The sequence below is a fragment of the Uloborus diversus genome, chromosome 2 (genome assembly GCF_026930045.1).
Source record: "Uloborus diversus isolate 005 chromosome 2, Udiv.v.3.1, whole genome shotgun sequence".
Taxonomy (NCBI): Eukaryota; Metazoa; Arthropoda; class Arachnida; order Araneae; family Uloboridae; genus Uloborus; species Uloborus diversus.
In genome coordinates, this window is record NC_072732.1 from 149,870,079 (window position 1) to 149,894,385 (window position 24,307).

General features: G+C 35.2%; 1 protein-coding gene across 1 annotated transcript in view; it reads left to right on the plus strand.

The window, feature by feature from the left end:
* The first annotated feature begins 14,613 nt into the window (after positions 1 to 14,613).
* LOC129217409 (acetoacetyl-CoA synthetase-like) overlaps positions 14,614 to 24,307 on the plus strand; it is an 84,259-nt gene continuing 74,565 nt past the window's right edge. The window contains exons 1-3 of the mRNA XM_054851705.1: positions 14,614 to 14,713; positions 17,992 to 18,112; positions 23,629 to 23,732. Of these exons, the coding sequence (XP_054707680.1) occupies positions 14,711 to 14,713; positions 17,992 to 18,112; positions 23,629 to 23,732 (228 nt within the window). The 5' untranslated portion in view covers positions 14,614 to 14,710. The remainder of the gene's footprint in view (positions 14,714 to 17,991; positions 18,113 to 23,628; positions 23,733 to 24,307) is intronic.

The window sequence follows — 24,307 nt, forward strand, 5'->3', positions numbered from 1 at the left end:
CTTTCGGACCAAGACGATAGGAGAGTCCCAAGGACTGGACGAGGGTTCGATGACATCATTCTCCTGCATCTCTTTCAGGAGGGTCTCAACCTCTTCCTTCTTGGCGAACGGTAGTCGTCTTGGATGCTGTTTAATAGGGGGGTGTTCTCCAGTGTAGATCCTATGCTGCGTTAAATTCGTACGGCCAACATCCTCCGATGTAGATGAAAACAGATGCTTGAAATCGTCCACCAATTGTTCCGCAGCAGTTCTTTGATCTTTCGATAATGGCGCACCCCCAATTAACTTCGATTTCAAGGACAGAAGACACAGTCTCGGGGGAATTGATTCTTCTAATGATGCAGTTTACTGGAGTACAAGTTGCCAGCACTTCACCTTTCCGGATATTCCTTGGCCTTTCACTCACGTTGACGACTCGCACAGGAATTACATCTTTAGAAAGGTCCACCAGCGTAGATGCTACCAGCACTCCTTTTGGGCTATTGCTTAAGTTGGGGTATTCAATGAGTCCAAATCGAAAACTATTGCTTTCTTCAATGGAGCCAGGTATTAATGATTCTGACCTTGAGGGAATTGATAAATCTGTTTGGGCAATTATTTGATGAGCGGATTTTACATCACTTTCTGCGGGAAAGACTGCTATGTCTTCTCTCGTCGAGTGCAGCTCGTTAGTCTTGAAGTCGAGGTTGAAGTCATACTTCTTTAAAAAGTCCAATCCGAGAATGAAGGGGTCTATGATAGCAGCAACGAATGCGGTATGATGGTAAATGGCATTTCCAAACACAATTTCTAAGTTCACTTTACCTTCAATCTCGATCTTGTCACCTGTCACAGTTTGGAGGGTAACGCAGGGCGGCGTCCACAGAATGTTGAGTCCAAATTGACGAGCCACATCTGTTCTAATGATTGTAACATTGGCTCCGGTGTCAATAATCAGTTCGCAGGGAAACCCGTTTACATATGCGTAAACAAACAGTCCATTACTGCCGCCACTCGTCGATGAAATCTGGAAAACTTTAAGATGGGGCTCATTCCAATTTGGCGACCTCCGCCCCGCGAGATTGCCATGGCTTAGTTTTCCTGGACCTGAGAGGGAGAGGTGCTCTTCCCTCTGGTATCTTGGCGAGCTTCACAGTTTCTTCGTACGTGACCCTCGCCGCCGCATTTCCAGCACTTAAGTGGTTGTCGATTTTGGTCCTTGGGCGTCGAAATCCTTTTCAGGGTTCCTGCAATTTCTTTTATTTGCTTTTCAAGTTCAGCAAAACGTGACGAAACCGGATCAAGCTCATCAGTTTTCACGCCGCGGATTGAATGGCGATCCTTGAGGGTTGCTTGCTGGGCGGCCTCCAACTTCAACGCATACACAACAGCAGAATTCAGGTCTTTGACATCCGCCATCCGTAGAACTTTCTGGATTTCCGAATCTCGAACCCCGTCGATGTAGCAGTTGAGTGCCAGGTTGTCTCGAACATCCGCAGGACAGTCGCAAAAAGCAAGATGAGACAGTCTCTCGATGTCCGCCGCAAGCTCTTGCAGGGTTTCCCCGGTTTTCTGGAAACGGGACTTCAACTGGAGTCGGCTGAAATCTTTCTGGCACTTCTCACCGAAGCGAAGCTCCAACGCAGATGTGAGGGCGGCGAAATCCAGGCGCTGGCCGTCCGGAAGGGTCTGAAGAATGTCCGCTGCGTCACCTCTCAGGGATGCTGCAAGATGGCAGGCCTTGTCAGCAGAGTCCCATCCGTTCGCTTCCGCCACTATCATGAACTGAGTTTTGTAAACCTGCCACGAAGTTTTCCCATCAAATGTGGCAAGTTTAATGGACGGTCGAGCAACCGATGTGGGAGCGCCAAACTGTACAGAGCTGCTTTCCGCGGTTGCCAATCTCCTTTCCAGGTCTTTAAAGATGTCTTCTTTAAGTTGATGAAATTTTCTATCTTCTTCTTCCAGTTTATTTTCTACAGCATTGCATCGGCCTTCAACGGAACTTAATTTTTCTTCAAATTTCTCTTCGATTTTATTTTCCACTGCGATGAATCGGCCTTCAACTGCCTCAAACTTTCCTTCAATAGCATCAACTCGATGCTCTATCTCATTAAATTTATTCTCCATCAGAGTCTTTAACGAAGTAAGATCGTTTTTAATTTCCTCTTGGTTAGAAACTAGGTCATTTTTCAGCACCGTTAAATCACTTTTCAATTGGTTTTGATTAGCCGCCATATAATTTTTTAATTGTTCTTGATTAGCCGCCATATCACTCTTCACAGAGGTGATTGCGTCAAGAAGTTGTTTTAATTGTTCATCCATTGCGCTAGTAATCACCATAAAAATATAGTCCTAATTCAAAAAAAGTCTTTATGAAAAAATGTCCAAAGTCACACTTACTCCAAGAAAGTCCAGAAGAAGCCCCACGATGGACGCCAAATTGTAACGGATTCGGTGCGACTTCCACTTTCTTGAAATGAAGACACAGTTCTTGATAAAAACACAGGAGCTTTATTTACACTATGTACAGGAGAAATCGTTAACAACTGCTAAAATAATCACCAGCAATTAAGCAAATATCACTCAACACCGTAAACTCAACGGTTACACTCGTATTTACTTCCAAATACGAAAACAACACAGCGAAATGTCTCGCTATAAACAGAGCTAATACACACTCTCAGTACAAATTCTCAATCGAAACTAAACTGTTTATCCTTCGCTAACGGCTTATATACACCGAAAAGAAATCTCTCAAATATTCCAGAAAATGCTACACCGTTCTACAACTACACTTTCATTGATAAAATCAGTGAATGAAATAAGAAAAAAAAGAATAGGGGGTTGTATACTTTAGCCATATGTTAAGGGGTTGTATATTCATTACGGGAAACTATTTACTGGTTACGTTACTACAATAATTACTATTTACAGGATTTGTAACAGTATATTTAAAAACTTTTTTGGCTAAGTAGTGTATGTGTGATTTGAAGGTGAGGTTATTATTGAAGTAAATGCCTAATATTCTGATATCTTCCCTCCATTCGATGGTTTATAGATAAATTACGATCTGTCTTCTTTCTTTTATTTGAAAAATTAACTGCCACACATTTCTCCGGTACAATCGTCATGTGCCAAGTTTTACACCAGGAATATACTTTATTTAGCGAATTTTGAACATCATTAAGTGTGTTGTCAATGTCCACACCTGAGCCTAAGATAAAAATATCATCAGCGTAAGTGATTATTTTTACATTTTTAAGATGTAGCAGGCAAAGATCTTTGATGTAAATTTGGAAAAGAAACGGGCTCAATACCGCGCCTTGGGGAACTCCTCTTTGTGATGTTATATTAGTTGAGAAATGTTCTCAACTAATATAACATCACAACCTGAGCAGATCTGTGGCTGATGAAATTGTGTATCCATTGTGCAGTTTTGCCTTGTATTCCGTTTTGTAGCAATTTCCATATTAGACCATCATGCCAAACTGCATCATAGGCTCCCTTAAGATCCAATGCGACGAGGAAGGTGAATCGACCTTCATTTCTTGCTCGGAACAACTCATGATGGATTTCTGCCGAAATTACATCGCAGCCCCTAAAAGGTATAAAGTCGTATTGATTGGGAGGGAAAAGATTCTGTTGAATACTATGGTTTGTCAGCCTGGTCAAGATCATGCGTTCGACAGTTTTAGCGAGAGTAGATGTGAGTGAAATTGGTCTGTACGAGTTAATGTCTTCTTTATTCTTCCCTTTTTTGTGAATTGGAACTATATATGCATTTTTAAAGGAGTTTGGGACCTTTCCGGTGTTTCAGAGATGGTTAATTGTATTCAGAATTTTATTCTGGTTATTTGCTGAAATAATTTTTAATGCTTTTGCAGATATTTTATCAGGTCCGGGGGCAGAATTCCTGTTTTTATTGATTGCTTCCTTTAGATCGTTTAAAGTGAAAGGTGCATCTAAGTCACAGTTTCCACTGAGGTCTAGGGGAATAAATTCGTTGATTTTCTGATGCATAAAAAATTTACTGAACGCATTCACTTGGGCAACAGGTGAATGGAGCTCTCCCGTAGGCGTATTTAGGATAAAGTGAGATTTTGTTTCTTCTTACGTTCTGTTATTAAGACTCTTTAGAATTTTATATATGCTGTGATTTTCCTTTGCCATGTTCATGGTCTTATTCCAATAAATTCTTCTTAAACAATTACATAATCTTCTTAGTTTTGCCCCTATTTGTTTGTATTTTTCCCATGCATCACGGTTTAGAGAGTTTCTTGAAAGTCGATGATATTTTCTTTTTTGGCCAAGGAGAAAGCTGCATTCTCTATTCCAACAGGGATTATTGCCGCTTGTTTTTATAATTTCATTCTTGCTATTTTTAAAAAGGGTTTTTTATATGATATTATTAAATTCGTTGATATTAATGTTGTTGGCATCATTAAGGTATTTGTTTAAGTCAGAGTTGAAATTCTTCCAGTTTATTTTCCATCTGTTTTGGTAATGACTCCCAAGATGCGGAATATTTATTTTGATAGGGTCGCTGTCAAAGGTATCGGCAATTACTTCATATGATAGATGATTGTAGAGGTCCAATGATGGGATTGTTAAGTCCAGAAGAGCAGGTTTATTGTTGTTTGAGTAGTATTGCAGTTTAAAAGAACCAAGTTGTTGTTAATTATCCAGTCGATTACTGTTTCAGCATCCCGGGAGTCATTATCACTGCCGAGGGAAGTGTGGTGGATATTGAAGTCCCCCATAATTAAAAAAGGAGGGGTCAAATATTGTTGAAAGGCAGAGAGCCAGTTTTTGTTCCAAGAGCCGGATGGAGAGTAGATATTAAAAATTTTTAGGTTTTTTTTTTTTTTTTTTTGTAAAAAATTTAAATTCCAAGTACTTCAATATTGGAGATAGGTAGGGTGATGTTAATAATTTTAGCAGAATATTTTGTACTGACAGCGATAATGAGCCCGCCCCCAGGACGGTTTCCTCTGTCCTTACAAAAGATGGTCTTATCTTTTAGATTAAAATTAATTTGATTATTTAAAAAAGTTTCTTGAATGGCGATAACATCAGCGCCCAAAAAAAATTCCGTGTTCAGCCAGGTGCGCTTGTTAGTGACGCTTCTAGCATTCCACTGTAAGAAGTAGCAACCTGCCATGGTAAGCAAAAGGGAAAACAGGACGAAAAAAGGAAAAGTACAAGCGCACCAGAAAGCGGCCGAGAAAACTAACATTCCACAAGAGTAGAAACAGCAGGGACCGGCCCAAGAGCCTCGTGATCCATCGGATTTTCGTCTTCTAAACAATCCGTGTCTCCTCTTCGCTTCTTAAAGGCGTTCCAGTCGATCATGGAATCAGTGTTTTGAAAGGATATTTTTTTTTATTACCAGAGTTGGTAACTAAATTTTGTAGCATTTTCGCCACGTTGGTGTTTATTTGAAGTATACAGTTTTTCATCACCATTTCAATTGATGTTTGTAGCTGGCTGATTTGGCTGATGAATTCATCCCTAATTTTGGATTCGAATTTTTCCATTCTTTCTTGAATGGCTTTGTCCATAACCTCTTTGGTTACGAATTTATTTTCCTCGCCCTTAGCAGTAATCTTAGCATAAGTGGTGTTGTTACTTTTCATTCTTCTTCTAGCTTCACTTAAACTTAAATGATTGATGCATTTGAATGCCATGATTTCAGCTTCTTTTATCCTCTTTGGGCATAAATTGAAATTAGCTGGATATGCATTTTCGCAATTGATACATTTTGGAGGGAAAGTACATATCTCTTTGTGTCTATCTCCGCAATTTATGCACTTACTTGCCTCTGTGCATTTGCTGGTGATATGGAAGAAAGAGAAACAGTTGCTGCATTGTCTTGGCTTGTCAATGAATAGAGATATTTTTTTTTTCATCATGAACAATTTTATATACTCAGGCACTTTGTGCCCTATGATTGTGATTAATATCATTTCTGTCGGTATCTGCCCTTGAGGGGTATTTTTCTGAAAGCGACGTGCTTCCAATATGATAATTTTATTTTCTAGTTCCAGTTCAGATGTCAGGTCGGTTAGTCCTATGTCATTATTGATGTCCCTAAGGAGGAAGCGAGAGGTGTAGTTTTCAATGATTAGATGGGCTTGGACTTTTATATTAAATATGGTGGTTATGTATGTGATTTCTCTAGCACATTCAAAGCTATCAGTGATAATCAAAAGGCTGTCAGTTCTGGTGAAGTTGATACTAGTTATCTCATTGAAGCATTTGATTTTTGCCATTAATTCAGCCTTGATAAGCTTCGGTTTGTTACGGGGGATTTTTTGTGTCGATACCCGATAAAAATATGGGGAACGAGGTGACACCATTTTCAAATGCTGTTTTTACAATGTCCGCATTTGGTACTTCTTTAGTGTACTTGTGGGGCTCCATGAGGATGGGAGAGCATGCATAAAAAAAGGATAAAGCAAGCAAAAAGCAAAAGGCACCTTACCTAGGAAACGAAAACATGAAGTGGCAAACTCACCACCGAAAAGAGACTTGCTTGCTCCCCAGAGCAAGTAGAAAATTCATTCGTGAAAAACAGTCCTGTACTCGAGAACTACGAAGCCAATAGGAGCGAAAGACCAAGGCCGAGTAGAGTCTTATATACAATAGGCGGACATACAACGGGACCACCTCGCTCGGCAGCCAATTTACTAAACAAAATTTCCGAGTTAGGCCTAGCTCGGATGCATTCCAAAGTCCAGAGTGTTATTTAACCAAATGAACTAGCTAACAAATACCGTAAAACAAAAAGAAAAAGAAACGACGAAGTGCGGTCGCACTCCTATCCTATTTACATTCCTCTCAAACAACCCAAGAACAGTCAAACACTCAAAATACGCAGGTTTCTTTTCACATTCCACTTTTTTTTTCGCCGTCATATTAAAATCCCATTCTTCTTAAATCATTCATATTTATTTTAACCTATTGTTGAGCGAGAACTGAAATAGTTAACTCGTTGCCAAAGGACAATAAGAAAGCCAGCTCTGCTTTTCGTAATGAAATTTCCTATTGTGCTGATAACGAGAGAGAGTGAAGCCTTTATTTCTCGATAGCAACGATTTTAGGTCCAGTGATATATTTTAAAGTAAAGTACCGGAAGAAATCGGGTTTCTTTCACTAGATTCTCGCCAAACGAGTATTTTTCGTCGTAGTGAAACCATGTGACCGGATCGGTGCTTTAATTTTTCCTAACCAAATGATCGGAAATTACCGTACATAACAACATTTGTTTCTCGGTTCAAATCCATCTGAGTTTTGGCACCAATGGCAAGAATACTTTAGGGATTATCATACTAATCAGTACATTATTAAAGGAAAAGATGGTGGAATTTGAAGGCGAAACATTTTATTTTCGTCCAGATAAATTATTACAGGGTAGTTCTGTACACACAAGATCAGTGCTGTGGAAGATTTTTATTTTTGGTGGAAAGAACAAATTATGAAGTTTTCGTTCAAAAGATGGGACTCCTAATCGGTCGGAGTTCGCTTCGCTCACTGATCGGTTGGATTACAGGAACGTGGTGACTTGGCGACATTGGCCATAATAATACAGTTGCGTGATTATTTGTTTACTACTGTTAATGTAGTTTATTGTATTTTTTGTTCATTTGGTGAAATATTTTAAATTGCAAAGATTTGTTTTTTGGTTCTTAAAGAGTGTTTAGACATTTTAGTTGAAGAACGTATTTATTTTACATCGGAAGGGGGAGGGGTGATTTTCGTTTATTCAGGGAACTGTTTTTACATTTATCATTTTTTAAAACGATATCCATTCGATTGTTTTATTCTTTTTCACATGGGGGACGTTGCAGCGGGATTTCCCGTTTTTACTAGATGAGTAGTTAGTTTTTTATATTTAATATCTGAGAATGATTTTTATCCTTTGAGTATGTCTGAAGGAACAAACCATACAATCTATGACGATCTTTCAAGTACGCGAGAAAAAGTAGTTGATAAAACAATTGCTCAGTGGGCATTAGATAAATCAAGTTGTAATAAACATACGCATTCTGACACCAAGCAGCTTAAAACATTTTCTATTTACTTATTTTTTTCAACAAAACGGTTCAAATACTTGATAGTTTATTGAAATTTTTCAACATTTCAATTTACAAAGTTTGAACAGAACAACGGCTGTCGGGTCCTCTAGTAAACAGTAAATGTTTGTCCCCTAATCACAAGTCTAATCATTTTCTTTTGGAATCAAAGGCTCCTTTTTTGCAAGAAAGTTACTATTGCCAATTCATCCAAGGGAAAACTTTTGGAACCTTATTTCCAAAATAGAAGTAACCGAGCTATTCATTAACTGATCGCTTTACACCACAGGGGAGGGAGAGGGAAGACATTCAGCATCTTGCCTCTGGCATTCACTTGAATTTTGATGTCTTGAATTCAAATTATGTTTTTCGCTATCACGAATTGCGATAGGATCCTACTCGTTGGGTTTCTTGTTTCTACAAATGGAACGGAAAAGAAATGAAGATTTGCACGCGCCGCACTGTGTTTCGATTAGTACAAGCTAGGTGGACAAAAGTCATGTTCAGAATTCTAAACTTTGGTATTGGGATAAGGTAAACAATAAACCAAAACAAGGGACTTCATTATTTGTTTATGTCTCACTCACCTACGCCAGGTGAAAATGAGGTTCAAAGTGTGAATTCGTTTGTAATAGCATAAATTAGTTGAGTTCTAGACATCATTTCAATCACATAAAATTAAAGTGTTCATTATTTTTTTATGATCTAATTGTTCAAAATGAATATTATTTGTATTGGTAAGTGCTACTTTTTTCTAATTTAGTTAATCTATCTGTTAATTAAACAATATTAAAAAAATATTTTAAGATGAGCGAAGGATTTTCTGCTCGTTTCGAAACTTTAGTGATGGAAATGACTTGTACCCTTGTGTACCCGGGCAAATTTTTTTGTATATCATAGCTACACTTCCCCTGTTAATAATAAGACGTATTATAGCCTGCACACTCGAGTACATCATTGTTTTTTCTAGAGTACTTTCTTTCGAGGAGGGATTTCTTTAAAGAATGGTTGAAACACCCAAAGGGGGGGGGGAGAAAAAAACTATTTTCTCTTCGAGTTGCTTTCGTCCAAATTTAATTTTGAAAATCTTACAGAGGATTCTGAAAGGAAAATCAGATTGAGGTTGGCTAACTATGCCACCAAAGTTCTGATGTATGGGTTTCTGCAGGAAAATCAAAGCAACGTTTTATGGAAACTAATGCAAACTGGTTGAATAAAGACATCAAGTTCGAAATTGAATGTACTCGGCAGCGACCTTCCACATTATTTCAAGGCTCCACTAATGTAGGAAGACCACGGAAAACTTTTGAAGAGACATCACTTAAAACAAAAAGAGTAGTAACTGAGGACCTCGTTCAATCACGCAGTGTTGCGGAGTTGGTAACTGCTTCAGAAGTGGCTGCTCGTGCAGAAGGGAAAAGAAACATTGCTAAAGCAATTAGAAACATAAATGATTGCCCAGTAGCTGCTACTTCTTCCATTTTTAAGAAATCGAGTTCCTCAGAGAATGCTAGGCAATTAAGTGGAAATGAAGCATTAGCCTTATTACATAGACTCTAAAACTACAACGCACTCGTACAAGCAGACTAGGATGTAGTCTATAAAGATCGTATTAATGTTTAAGTAAAGCAAAACAGGCCTGCTATCCACCAAAGGAATATATTGTCGTCACAGAGACACGTACTGAAATAAAGTTACAAGCCATTTTGGACAAAACAATTGAGCGCTTGGTAGAAGTTCAAAAAGATGTGATAAATAGTGTACTTCCGGATTCTTCGTTTACCCTAATAAGCAAATGGGGTTGTGAAGGAAGCTCTGGTCACAGTGTATACAAACAGAAATTTGAAAACAGTGAGGAATACTGATGACTTTCTATTTGTATTTTCTTTTATTCCCATTAGATTGCTTAGCAGTACCGACACCAACATTTGGCAAAATCCACGATTATCATCTACGATGTTTTGTAGTCCAATCAAATTCATTTTCGCGAAGGAAAACTCTGAATTGACGGTAGTAGAAACCACCAAGATCTTGGAAGAAATAGAAAAATTACTTCCAGCAACAATAATGTGTAGCAGTCAGGAGATTCAAATTTCAGTAAAGCACGATCTTCTGCTGACTAAGACCGATGGAAAAATATGCAACGCTTTGACGGAAAATCGTTCCTCACAGAAATGTTTTATTTATGGTGCTACTCCTACCATGATGAACGTTGCATCTAGGCACTTTGACAGCAATCAAGATCATTTTGGATTTGGTCTGTCAACACTTCATGCGTGGATTCGTTGTTTCGAATGTTTTCTACACATTAGTTACAAGCTGGACATAAAAAAGTGGCAGGCTAGAAGCGCTGAAGAAAAAACAAGTGTAAAACAGCGATCCGAGGAAATAAAACGAAGATTTAAAGATGAAATGGAACTTATTGTGGACAAACCAAAGCCTGGATTCGGCTCAACAAATGATGGGAACACCTCTCGCCGGTTTTTTTTAGCAACCCTGAATTGAGTGCAAAAATCACAGGATTGGATATTCAGCTGATCAAAAAAAAATTTGATGTAATACTCAGAACATTGTCCTCCGGCTATGAAATAAATACTGATGAATTCGAAAAATTCTGTCTAGAATCCAGAGAACTTTATCTCAATCTGTATTCATGGTACTATATGCCAGCTACAGTACATAAAATTCTTATCCATAGTTCAGAAGTAATCAAATCTGCGATTGTTCTAATCGGGCAGCGTTCGGAAGAAGCTCAAGAAGCAAGGAATAAAGACTGCCGCAGGTTCCGAGAGCACAACAGTAGAAAGTGTTCACGTATTGCCACCACTACAGATTTGATTTCAATGTTGATCATAACATCTGATCCACTAATCAATAGGTCAGAGAAATTCCAAAAAAAGAAAGCGGGTCAATTGTGCCCAGGGGTTTTAAAGTTGATTGTAGCATATACAATACAGTATCAACCTCTGTCGACTCTGCTTCAAAATGAAGGAGACTTATCTGATTCATCGTCATCAGACGAATAGTTTTTTTTTTTTTCAATAATTTAACATCATTTATACTATTTTTAGTCTTTTATACTAGTTTTTACTTTGTAGTAAAAAGTTTTTGTTTGTATCTGTGAAATAATTGTATATTTGTATTTATTTAATATCTTCCTTATAAGTGTTTTTTCGTATTAAATATTGATAGGCTTTCCTTTTTAATTAGGCCTATTCTTTTTATTCTCCAGGCAATTCTCTTCAATTCAACTTTTAATTAATAAAAATATTTTATTTTATAGTTACATTGTTAAGTTGATCGATATATATGCAAAAATGACAAAAAAATAATTTTGTCCACCTAGCTTATACTAATCGAAACACTGTGCGCCGTATTACGACTGGTGGTTTTTTAGATTAGGTAATACGAGGCATGTCGATAAAAAAGAAATATTAATCAGAATGTGGTAATGAAGAATGGTTATTATGACCTGTTTGCGCCCGTGCACTTCTACTGAAGGTTATATTTACAGCGTATACCGTTGTAGAATGTTTATTTCTTATCAATCTTAAATTACTAGAAAATTAGTCCGTCAAAATATGACGGGAAAAAATTGCTGCTACATTTGAAGGAAGCCATTGTCTGTTTGATGATATTTTGACTGTTGAAATTTTAACCCTAATTTAAGTGGATTAACTTTAAACTCCAGGAGATAGCGTTCATTGTTAACCCCTTTTTTCGTTTCTTCATTCCCCTGAAATGAGTCTTACCAGTAAAACAGTTAAATGACCGGATCCAGTTCAGCCTCGTCACAATAAAGCCTTTCCCCGCATTTTAAACATTACCAAAAATATTTTATCAAATTATCATGCCGTGGCACAAGTTTCATTGTTGATGACATCAGGAGCGTTACTCGATCATTGGCTATTATATATAAGAGGATGTTTATTAGCAACCTCGAAATTTTGTATTTAGATGAAGTTTTGCTACTTAAATCATTTATATCGGTGCTTTTCTTGGAAAAAAAAAGATTTTACACACACACATACAAATGAATTTTGACATCAACTCAAATTATGTGTATCGCAGTTCCAAGTTGCAATAGGACCCTACTCGTTGCATTTCTTGTTGCTACAAATAGTTCCTGTTCCCTGACTTAATTTATACCCAACCCTCTCGACTTTACACAACCCTTTTTGACAAAAACAACATCCACTACACAACAAACCTCTCCAAGCTTGTCCCTCCTCCTAAACGGTGGCGTGCGTGTGTGTGTAGGTATGTGTTCGTGAAGGTGTATTTTCGATTAAACGGAACCGAGAATTAAAGTATTAAGCCATACAAATCGTACAGATGAAAATACAGTGATGTTACATGTTCACTTTTCATGTTTGAACGTGGACGTTGTTGTTTAAGCACGGTGGCCGTTTATGGTAAGAAAAATATCGGAAAGCTTATGCAGTTATCAGCACATAGTTAGGGCCGTGGTGACCTGACCAGTAAGGCGTTGGACTGGTAACCGAAGGGTCCCGGATTTAATCCCAACCGATAGAAGCTCCTCCGTGTTCGTTAATGGAGACTGGGACGCGTTAAATATGTCCTGGTTACTAAGTCCTCCAAGTGAATCAATACTTCTGGGAGTGCTGAACCAGAGAGAGCTTGACTTCTGGTCTGGATCAAAAAATCAAAGCTGTTTTGAGGGTCCCATTCAACCGGTTAAACCACGAAAATTGCCAAGTACGGAGGACCATGGAGTGTGAATCACACGTTTGGTTGTTTTTTTGATTGACTTCATAGCTTCTCATTTGGTTACCCTGAGGAAAGAAGAAGTTTGCTGAGTAAATGATCTCAACGTGATATTTATGTTAAAAAAAATCGAATTTTTCGGTAATCGTTCTGAAATGCGGACAGAGGGTCGAAAACCAATAACTAGGACTGAATTCGAACGTGTCAGGGATGCCCACAGGGAGGAATTATGGCACAAGTTGCACCATGAATGTTTAGGGGGGGGGAGGGATTTTAATCATTTAAAAATTTATGTATTAAATATATTTATTGATTTATTTTTAATTTAAATTATTTTATTTCATTCTGCTTACATTTTATTTTATTACTTCATTTAGTTTGTGTGTGTGTGTTTGTGCTTATATGTCATTGGCGAAGCACAGACCTTTTCTAATAAAATAATAATAATTATTATTATTATAAATAAATATATTTTTAAAAATATAAATAAAATAAAAAAGAGAGCTAAAACATAAAAAAGAGAAAAAGAGTTGAGAAAAATGGGGGGCGAGGGATTTGCTTCGTTGCCTTTGGGGGGGGGCACTCCTGGGACTCCTAGTGTTACTTCACCTATATGCCTAAATAAATAAAACTAAGAAAACTAAATAATTTAAGCGAATAAATAAATAAAAAAAGAAAATAGATGACATAAGGGCTATTAAAACATACGGAGGACGGAATGGAGCTTAAACGCAGTTGGAACTACTCAGAGCGGAGCGATTCGAAAGAGCGGTAGTTGAGTCATTTCACAGTATTTTGGACAGTTATATCGAGTCCGTAACGTTACTTTTTTCGCAATAATTATTCAACGTACTTTTCGATTAGCACATTATTTCATTTTGAGTTAGTTTGCCCGACCAGTACTCAGGTTACGGACTGTACATTTGTCCAAAATACTGTGAAATGACCCTGTTCCAGTTCTGTGGTTATGATAAATGTTTGCAGGGTCATAAAGCAAATGACCTAATCCTCATGTATATAATAGCCGATGATCGAGTAACGTAAGAGTTTCAACAATGAAACTCGCGCCACGGCATGATAATTTGATAACATGTTTTGCTAATATTTGACATGCAGGGAAAGGCTTTATTGTGACAAGGTTGAACTCGATCAGGTAGCTTAACAGTTTTACTGGTAAGACTGTGTCATTTCAGGGGAATGAAGAAACGAAAACAATTAACGCTTTCTACTGGAGTTTAGGGTTAATCCACTGGTGTTCGAGTTAAAATTTCAGCTATCAAAGTATCACCAAACAAGCAATTGCTTCGTTCAAATGTAGAAGAGTAGAAGCAATTTTCACCCTTCATACCGCCACTTTCTAGTTTTTAATAATTTTGACGAAAGAAAAATGCCTTCGTTATGAAATATAATATATAATAAATGCCTTTGTTTATAATTTAAATAATAGCATATATATATATGATAAACGCCTTCGTTATGAAATGTACTCAATTTTCATTTATTTTAAGCTACACATAGCTTCATTTTGGTTTAAAAAAATCATATTTTAAGTACCAATGTATAAAAATAACTTAGATTCAAAAGTACAACTCAGTTTTTCTTTCGTCAAATTAAAAATTAGGTCATTTGCTTTACGACCCTGCAAACATTCACGCATCATCAATGTATATCTTTTCATCTAGTAGTTGAGGAACGTAAAGTAGTCAGATAACGATAAGATAGTAAGAGATAATTCTAAAATATACAATCATGATCACTTGTAAAAGTCGATTATCTTTAAAACAAAATTCAATTGAAAACTATCTTGCTGCTTCAAAGTCAACACACGCGTTGATCTTTGAATATCAAATTCATAATAAAACTTTCCCTAAAATTAATTTTCAATTTCTATTTCAAAATATCTGTACGTAAAGAAAACATCGAAAATGGTAAGATTATAGAATTTGTTTTTATGTTTGAATGACGCGTTTTTTCTCAAAATTCAGAAAATAGTAGTTAGTAGAAGTGTAATGCATTCGCAAAATTTGTGTGAAACGGAAACTGAAATCGAGCTACTGAGTAGTTTAAGACTAGGCTTTGTCAGACGTCCCGGTTTTTAGACAAAATCCCGGTGTCCCGGCCGGTTTGTTTCATGTCCCGGTAAAAGATACATTTGACCACAGATGACCTAAACAGTCTTAACAATAATTAACTGGAAAGGATTATCAAGGATAATTACTTTGTCATTTGTAACATTGACTTGTAAAAGTTGGACTGGATTAGCTTGTAAGGATTTTTACTAAAAGAGTAAAACCAAAATGGACTTTCTAAAAATATCCTTGCCAATGAAAAGTATATAATAAATATTTTTCAATTTTTTATTAATCATTCAATTTTTTTCTTTTTTCTAAAATAACTTGTAAATATTCATGCAAGATGTAAATTTTTTTTTTATCTGCTTGTGTCATTTCTTCCCTTGTTTTAGGTTCATAAATAGTAACCATTTACTCATAGCATTGAGAATGAACTGCTCTGCAAAATATTTTAAAAGCCAGCCAGGTGTGTGTACACTTTTGAATACTCGAGACGGTGGGAGGGGGGGGGGGCAATCCGGTTGGACATTTCAGAAATTTGGCTAGCCTATTTAAGACTAACAACGATGTTTTTGTATTTCAGAAGGCCTTTTCGGTTTTCGCGTAGTATGGTGTTTCTTTGACAAGAACAGCGGCACGATCGTCTGAACTCAAGCCTTCTTTTCCGTGTTATTGTCTCTTTAGTTATACAGTGGAACCTCGATTATCCAAGCTAATTGGGACCGTTAGTGCTTCGTATATCAGAAATATCGGTTAAAGAAACTTTATGTAAAAATTTGCCAGGACTGCAAGTTTTTTTTTTTTTTAATGCATTAACTAAATGACAACTGGAATATTTTTTTAAAGATGAAAATGAACATTCAAAAAGTGATTTTTATTGTTCTTAAACTAAAATTGGAAAATGACTTGTGCAAATTTTCACAAGTCAATTGAAGTTTTTTACAATGACAAGTTAAACATTTAAAGATACATAAAAAAAAATCCAGCAAAAATTTTGATTTTAAAATTGAAAATTCCTCATGTCATTAAATTTAAGTTATTTTTCAAAAATGTCTGTTACCTTTTTCGTAAATTATTGGCTCGGTTAACAGAAACCTCGGTTAATCGAAGCTTGGTTAATAGAGGTTGTAACTGTACTTATAACTACTTAAAATTGTATGTTAGGTATCATAAGTACCGATTTTGTTTTTTTAATACACACAGTTGTTTCACTCGTTTGAAAATAGATTTGCGACACAAACTATCACCATTAGAAGAGCATTATTCAATTTGAATCTGCAAATTTTGTGACGATTTTGCTTTTTGAATTTTCTGGTGAAAACGGCAATTTTTGTAAAGTGTGAGAAATATAAGTAATCCAAACTTAAGAGTCAAATTACATGCATGCTTTTCATTAACAAATCAATTGTAATTCTAAGAAAAAACCCCCTATTTATTTATTTAAAAAAATTTTAAATAACGATTTTTAAGTATTTCAACAACTGATCATCATATCATTCTACACTTCAAGAAAAATCTGTCAAGGTAATCTTTTTGGAAACAGTAACAGTCAACACAAGTGCACAATAAAAATAATTAGCCCTCTTCACTGTTTAAAGTATCTCGGTAACATTTTTTGCAGGGGCGGATACAGAAAAATCTTTTGGAGGGGGCACGGGAAATTGAATACCCCTCCTCCCCGCCTTCGATGTATCATAACAAAGTTTTGACGACTTTATTTTTAAATGTGCGTGTTTTTTTATTTATTGTTATTATTTTTTTTTAGGATTCCTTAAGATCAATGAATCTACTTCTAAATACATGAATATTATGCACTAATATACTTTGAATATGGACAGAATACATCTTTAACGTTTCAAGCCATTTAAATACAAAACCCAATATAATGTCACCAAGATGCTAGACAATGAGCGGCTTTACCTAGGAACATTGTCATAATGATTATAACACGAGGGCAAGGTTATTAAGTAAACCCATACCTCTCTTGAGTTTTTTAAAATTAATTTAATCATAACTTCATAACATATATAAGGTTCACTGAAGAATTCAGAAACTATTTCTGTGTGAATTTCAAAACAATTGCTGATTTGTTCTTAAAGCCATGATACAGTTGAGAGTTGAGATAACATATTGATACTACATGTCGTTTCTATTAGAAATCATGGTTTTTCTAAGAAACTACCACATGATTTTTTTCATTTTGCATATTTTATTAGCTGAAAAAGAAATCTATTACTTCGCAAATAGGTTCCTAGATCAAAATGACTCTTTCAGGTGCGCCTACACATTAAAAAAAAAATGTTAATTATTGATTCCATCAAAGAAGAATTAATGGACGAATCGCGATAATGCGGTCTCTTGAATTTGAAGTCAATGAGTTAAATCTATTCTGCAACTCTGGGCCTCTGACTCCAGTAATACTTCTTTAGCACACAAAAATGCTTTTATTCAAAATATGCTGTGTGTGTGTTTTGTGTTCTTTTTGATTAGCTATGTAAAAAAAGTGCAAAGGAAAAATCAGTTAAAAAGTAATAAATAAAATAGTGAAATTAATTAATCCTTTTGGGGGGGGGGGGGCACGTGCCCCCTGTGCACACCCTAAAATCCGCTACTGATTTTTTGAATAAATATAATCTGTCGAAGTAGTGGAAACACTTGAGCAACCGTAAAACAATTTGAAAACAAATAAAAAGGTAAATAAAAAATAAATAAATAAATAAAACGAACGCGTTCGAAACGTTTACTCGCGGCGGTAGAGGGGCCCTTTTTTGTGCATTGGCAACGATATACCTGATATTTAATAATTTATTTATTCAGCTGCTGGAAATTATCAAAATTCGAAAAAGAAGAAAGTTATAAAAAATATATATGTATTCAATTTTTCGTTTTTTTTAAAAAAAATACTGAATACTCAGTATTCAGATACTGAAACTCAGCTGTATAACTCAAAACAGTGGTATGTTATCAAAATGGGCTGACTTGGGCTTGGAACTTCATGCGAATGTCAGTGCATCCCTTATGCAAAAAAAGATCCTTGCATCAGAATATTCTTTCGGGACAGTTGTAAATCATAGCGATAAAGCAACAACTTGCTTGAGAAAAATAGAAAAGTTATAATTCTCTTTGTTCAACAGGAAACAGAAAGCTTAAAAACTTTTGCCAATGTTCCTGTCGTATGGGAACCTGGACCAGGTCCTGGAAGAATGCTCAGGAATATCAGGGAGAGGATTGAATCAAAATATGCTATTAAGTTCAGTAAGTACATGTTTTAAAGCTATCGTCTCAATAAAATTATTTAGTTTCAAATATGTTTGCTTACGATACAGAAATTTAGGGAGAGTTTCAACCTTTTTGACGAAATTATCATTCGTAGAAATTACATATTTGTCTTTGTTTTATTTATATAGATTGATGGTTGTGATACGGGAATTCCACTTGACCAGTTTTATGTTCAGCGCTTGGGTTTTTTTTTTTTTTTTAAATTTCTTCAACTTTTCTTCTTTATTCTTCAACTTCATCTTTCAACTTTTCTTTCAACTTTTTCAATTCTTACTACTCCCCGTACATGGGTACAAGTTTTTGAAAAACTTCGAAAAAGGGTCATTCGTGTGAGACCAAACATCAAGAACAAGTGGGTGTTGCATCACGATAATGCTCCTTGTCTCACAACAATTTTAATAAACGAGTTTTTGGCCAGTAAAAACATTCCTATGGGTCCTCAGCCTCCTTATTCGCCTGACTTGAGTCCTTGTGACTTTTTTCTCTTCCCAAAGTTGAAAAATCACCTCAAGGGAAATAATTTTGGGACAGTCGAAAACATTTAAACGGCTGTAACCGACCAGCTGAAGGTTATTCCAGTATCGGAGTTCCAGCACTGCTATGAGGAGTGGAAGAAACGTCTCCAGCACTGTGTGGCCTCAGAAGGAAGTTATTTTAAAGGTGACAGTATAGAATTGTAATTCGTTTTGAATACAAAATTAAAAAAAAATCAGTCTCATTACTTAATTTACAGACCTCGTATATGCTTCGAATTTTTATTCTGTGCATACTGAGTATTGCGAACAATTACACGTTTCACAAGTGGAGAATATGATTTAGAGTGGACACACACATGTTATACAACCTATTTATATTTTGAACATAGAATTTTGAAGGGTAATTATAATTATCAAGGTACATTTTCAATGTCATTGATGTGAGAAATTTTTCCATAATGTAAATAATGTGTTATTGTATGTATATATATTTTTCGGTGTAAATAGGTTTTATTGTATATTTGTATGTGTGTGTATATTTTAAATTAAAATGCCGTACCTATACCAATATAAATATTATTTTCGACTAAAATTTAAACTAATTCGAGAACTTGTGAAAATTAATTTTATTCTTTTCATTTTTTAATTTAATATTTGTGATGGGTACATAGACACAATAATTTATTACATCAAGAAAAAAAAATTTTTTTTTGTTAAGGATTTTCGAAGTGGAAGTTGCGTTGCTGCACTTATAATTTTTAACACTTCTAGGATCCTTTTTATCATTTGATTTCGTCATAATGTTTTATTTCAGCATATTCTAAAATTTAAATTCAATTTTCTAAATTTATCTGCATTGGTATGCATATTGCATCGGCATATTAATCAAAAAAAAAAAAAAAAAGTTTATGGGGTGTATTGTTTTAACACATTGGGCTGGATGGTGGGGCCATCAACTTAAAAATATAATTTATTTTCTAAGTCCGAAATTCACGAAAAACCGTGGTCGGGAGGGGGATCGGCAGGTGGCCATGAGCCACCTGCTGTCGGTGAAGTCCTTTTTCCCCTACTTTCAACGCCCCCCCCCCCCCGTATCTTGTCCAAATCTTCAATTGTTAATAAAACACTTTTTATTTATCCAATAAGTTCAAATAGTTTTTTCAAATATTAATTCATTAACGAAATTGAATTTATATTTTGCTATTTAACAATGGGATTATACATTATTTTATAACCACTGGATTATGTGGTTATAAAATAACGTGAGGTGTTCAGAGCCCTCTAGCAAGTGAAGTATTGGTCGAAACATTGCCAAATTTCATGGGCGCACATAGCAGACCATGGGATTTCGATATCTACAATAAAATAGTACCAAAAGTCAACACCAGAGGGAATTTTGGCGCTGCAAGCATGTACTACTCGCGAATACTGAAGAATTAAATACCAAAAAATGCAGCACACATCAAGGTTTTTACTACAAATGATTGTTGCTTACAAATTAGGTTCAATAAAACCAACAGGAAATTAAAATTTATTACAAGAGAAGAATTTTACCAAAAGTCGTCAGGAAGAAATTTTGGCGTGGCAGCAAGGATTTTTTCTGAATAATATTCATGCAAGATGGTGCACCACCCCATATTGGGCTTTTGGTACTGAGTGTATGGCAGCAACATTTCTTTGATAGCAGTTTTTAACCGACTTCAAAAAAGGTGGTTATGATTTCGTATTGCGGCTTTTTATGAGTGTTTTCGAATTATTCCAACACTGCGGGACCGATTTGAATTTTTTTTTTTTTTGTTTGGAAGGGTATATTTCCCAGATGGTCCCATTGTAATTTGGTCTGGATCTGATAAGGGGTCCCGAAGAAATCCAAGAAACTTTAAATTTCATACTTCATGGTCACGTGGTGTTGCTGTGATCGGTGTATTTTCACACCTGAGGTTTTGGCTTTCTCTTGAACGATATTTAATTTTCGCGGCACATAGATGATTAATTTTCTCAACGCTGCGCCGCATGGTAATTTTTTATTATAGGTGTTACTAATGTATTTATTACTGCGTAGCAAAGCAGTAAATTAAATATATTTTGCTTCTTTAATAGTTGAATCAATTACTTTAATATTTTATTTACTAATAAATAACTTTATTTAGGCACTAAAATATAAAGTTCTTTATATAATATTCCAATTTTTAAATATATTTAGTGTTCAATTGAGGGGGAATTAAATACAGAACACCCCTCCTCTACGATTTAATTTATATTCTTTAATAATGTACATTATAACTGTGTATGATTTCTGAAGTTTGACCAATATTCTAGTTTTACTATTTCACGATGCCGCCAGTTCAATTTGAAATTAGGGTTACATTAATTAGCAGGCTTCAAAAAAAGGAGGAGGTTCTGAACTCGTCGGATTAGTTTTTTCTTTGTACAATGTTCCATAAATACTCGAAAACACCTGTACCCAGGGGCGTGCACAGGGAGGGGGGAGGGACACGTGTTGGCTTGGGCCCGAGTATGGAGGGGGCCCAATATTTTTGTAACTAACGGTGAAATATAGGGGTAAACAATATGGAGAGGGGCACGGAAAAGTCATTTGTGATGGGCTACAAAATTTCTGTGCACGCCCCTGCCTGTACCGATAAGGAAAAGTCTTTTTTTGTTTGAAACAGTATAGTTCCTCGGCGGTCTAATGTTAATCAAGTTCAGGTTTGATGAAATTGAAGGAACTCTTCAAATATCGTACTCACATTTAAATCGATTTGTAATTTATTAACTTTGTATATCGTCTCACTTAATGAACCGTTTTTTATGCTTTTTAGTGGTGGTTTTGTTTAGGGGTGGTCTAACTTAGGTTCCAAATCTTTGATTTACCCTACTTGTTCTTAAGGGAAAAGTTAAGGGTAAAACAATAAATTTCATGCAATTTCCCTCAGAAACGATTAAATATAAAACCCATTGATAAACAAAGGCCATAAAACAAAGGTTTATACTTTCTTTACCTATAGTTAAAGAAAGTACTGAAAATATATATTATTACGAGTAATGATAATGAAAATTTTGAATTAAGGATTCTCTGAAGCAAACATAAAATTCATTCTAGTGAAATTTTTAATCTTCATCTATAGTGTGCTATGTGAAGAAACATGCGACTTTTATCGCGAGTTACATGACACTAATTGCGAAACATAAATTATAATTAACAAAACACTGATTTAAATTACTATGCGATGAATTATTTTAAATACCTAACTAATTGTATACAATCTCTTAATTTTTAATAACCTTTTGAAGTCAGGGCCTCCTATAAACAACTACATAACATAACTAAGTAGGTTTAATTTTAAAGACTAATTTCGCGTAAAGTTAAATTAGTGTTTGATTCAGGATTCGGTGGGTTGTCAGTTACGTTATGTAGTTGTTTATAGGAGGCCCCGACTTCAAAAGGTTATTAAAAGTTAAGAGATCGTATATGATTAGTTAGGTATTTAAAATAATTCATCGTATAGTAATTTAAATCAGTGTTTATTTTATAATTCGGTGTTTAGTTGATTTTTGTACTGGAATTGTTAAATAAATTTCATTTCTATGTTTGGGTAGGAAATAGAATGTAAGTGTAATCAGTTATTTTTTGCTTTTTAGTTCCTGGGTATTTTTTGAATGCGGTTTTTTTTTTAAATTTTATTTAAAAAGTAATTTATATTAGTCATGCATTTCCTACGGTATGGCCCGTGATCGCTCAATCTTTCACCTTGTGACTTTTGGCCATGTGGATTTCTTAACGGTGTTGTGTATCTACGACATGTTCCCGATTTCTCAACTTTGAAAACTAGAAAAATGTTACAGGTAGATGAAATAATCCCCCCCCCCCACCACCCAGATGTGTGGAAAATATTGTGCATTGTGTGCAGTACCTGGAAAATCTCGAAGATGGTCAAATTGAACCTCATTTGTTAGTAAAAATCATATTTTTCGAATAAAATTAATGCATATTTTATCAGTTAGCATTTAATCCTTCAATATTCCCAGTAATACACTTTTTCAACGCTAAAATTTCCCCTGATGACGATTTTCGGTATTAATTTTTTTTTTTTCAGAAATCGAAATTCCATGATTTACTGTGTATACCCTTGAAATTTGGTAATGTTTCGTCCAATACTCGCTAGAATGCTCTGAACAACTCACGTTATTTTATAACCATATATACAGTACCATATTTTATAACCATATATACATAACCATATATAAATTATATTATACATACAGGGTGTTTCTGAACTCTTGGGCAAAACTCATAGTACACATCAGGACAAACAATATAATGGCAAAAATAAGGGTTCCAAACGTCTTCCGAAGGATATAGGCGCAATTAAAATTTAGGGTCCAAAATTTCAAATGACCATAAAAAAACGGAAAAATTAGTCGATTCGTTTGCGGTTTTCATTGAAATTCTTCTTTTTATCAGTATTTTCTTGAAGATAAATTTTGAAGGTAAATTTTTTGGCAATGTTTTAAAAAATGCCGATAGAGGGTACTTTAGACTTAGGAGTAACGAACAACTATTTTTACCGCTATTTTTGAATTTCATTAGATTTTTTCTAATGCTTGGATTTAAACTTAAATTTTAAGCTCAAAATTAGAATCATTGGGCGTGATTGAGTCGCTCAAACTGAACTGTGTTCAGAAGTTGAAATACAATCTGTCACAAAAAAAAAAAAAAAGAATGCATTAACTGGGAAGGAAATGGGCGGTCTTCACGAAACTTAAAATGGATGTGGCCTGTGACAAGATAAGGAAATGATTACAAACTAAGAACAAAATATTGTTTTATTAAGAAGTTATGACACAGTAAAGAGAACAAAACAATACGTTTTATAGCCTTTTTAGTTAAAAGGTAGATCTTAATTTGACAACAAGGGCAGTTTATTCAAATTATAATCCTTATAAAAGTTACTTTACGCTTTACAATTTTTAAACTAAATTTAAACTGACATTTCTTTTTGCTCCTTTCCACAGACGACTATTGGACATTTCACAAATGGTCGGTGGATCACCTTCCTGAGTTTTGGGCTGAAATTTGGGATGCTATTGGAATCGTACATTCAAATCCTTTTGACCAGGTAACCTGCAGCAGTCACTGTACTTCATTGTGGTAATATGCTTCTTTTTAATAAATTTTGAAAAGCACTCGATTCGCATGTGTGTGTGTGTGTGTGTTTTAAGCAATAGATCAGTGAATGAGTCTTCATCTCTGAGTTTTTGATATGAACAAGTTTTTCCCATTTTTGTTGAATTTTAAGTACGTAAAATAAAATTTAAAAATGAAAGAAAGCTAAATGATGGAAATGATAGAGAAAAAGTCACTTTGTAGAGAGAGGAAGTTTTTTTCGTCAAACTGATGGATTTGACTTGGAAAGAATAATTTTCGACAGCATAACGATATTTTGAATTCTTATGTAAAGGTTTTTTTTTTTTTTTGAACAATTCAAAAATGTTTAGCGAAAATGCTTACTACCGAACTTTGATAATTGCCATAACTTGACTGGTGTATTACCAGATTTAAGAAATTCTACGTATTTCAAACATTCTGCACTCTAAGAGCTCTAAACACGAAATTATCTTGCTATGAAAGTAGCTGCAAGCGATTCTATTTTCGCTACACATAATTATTTTAATTCAAAACACTTTTTTCTTA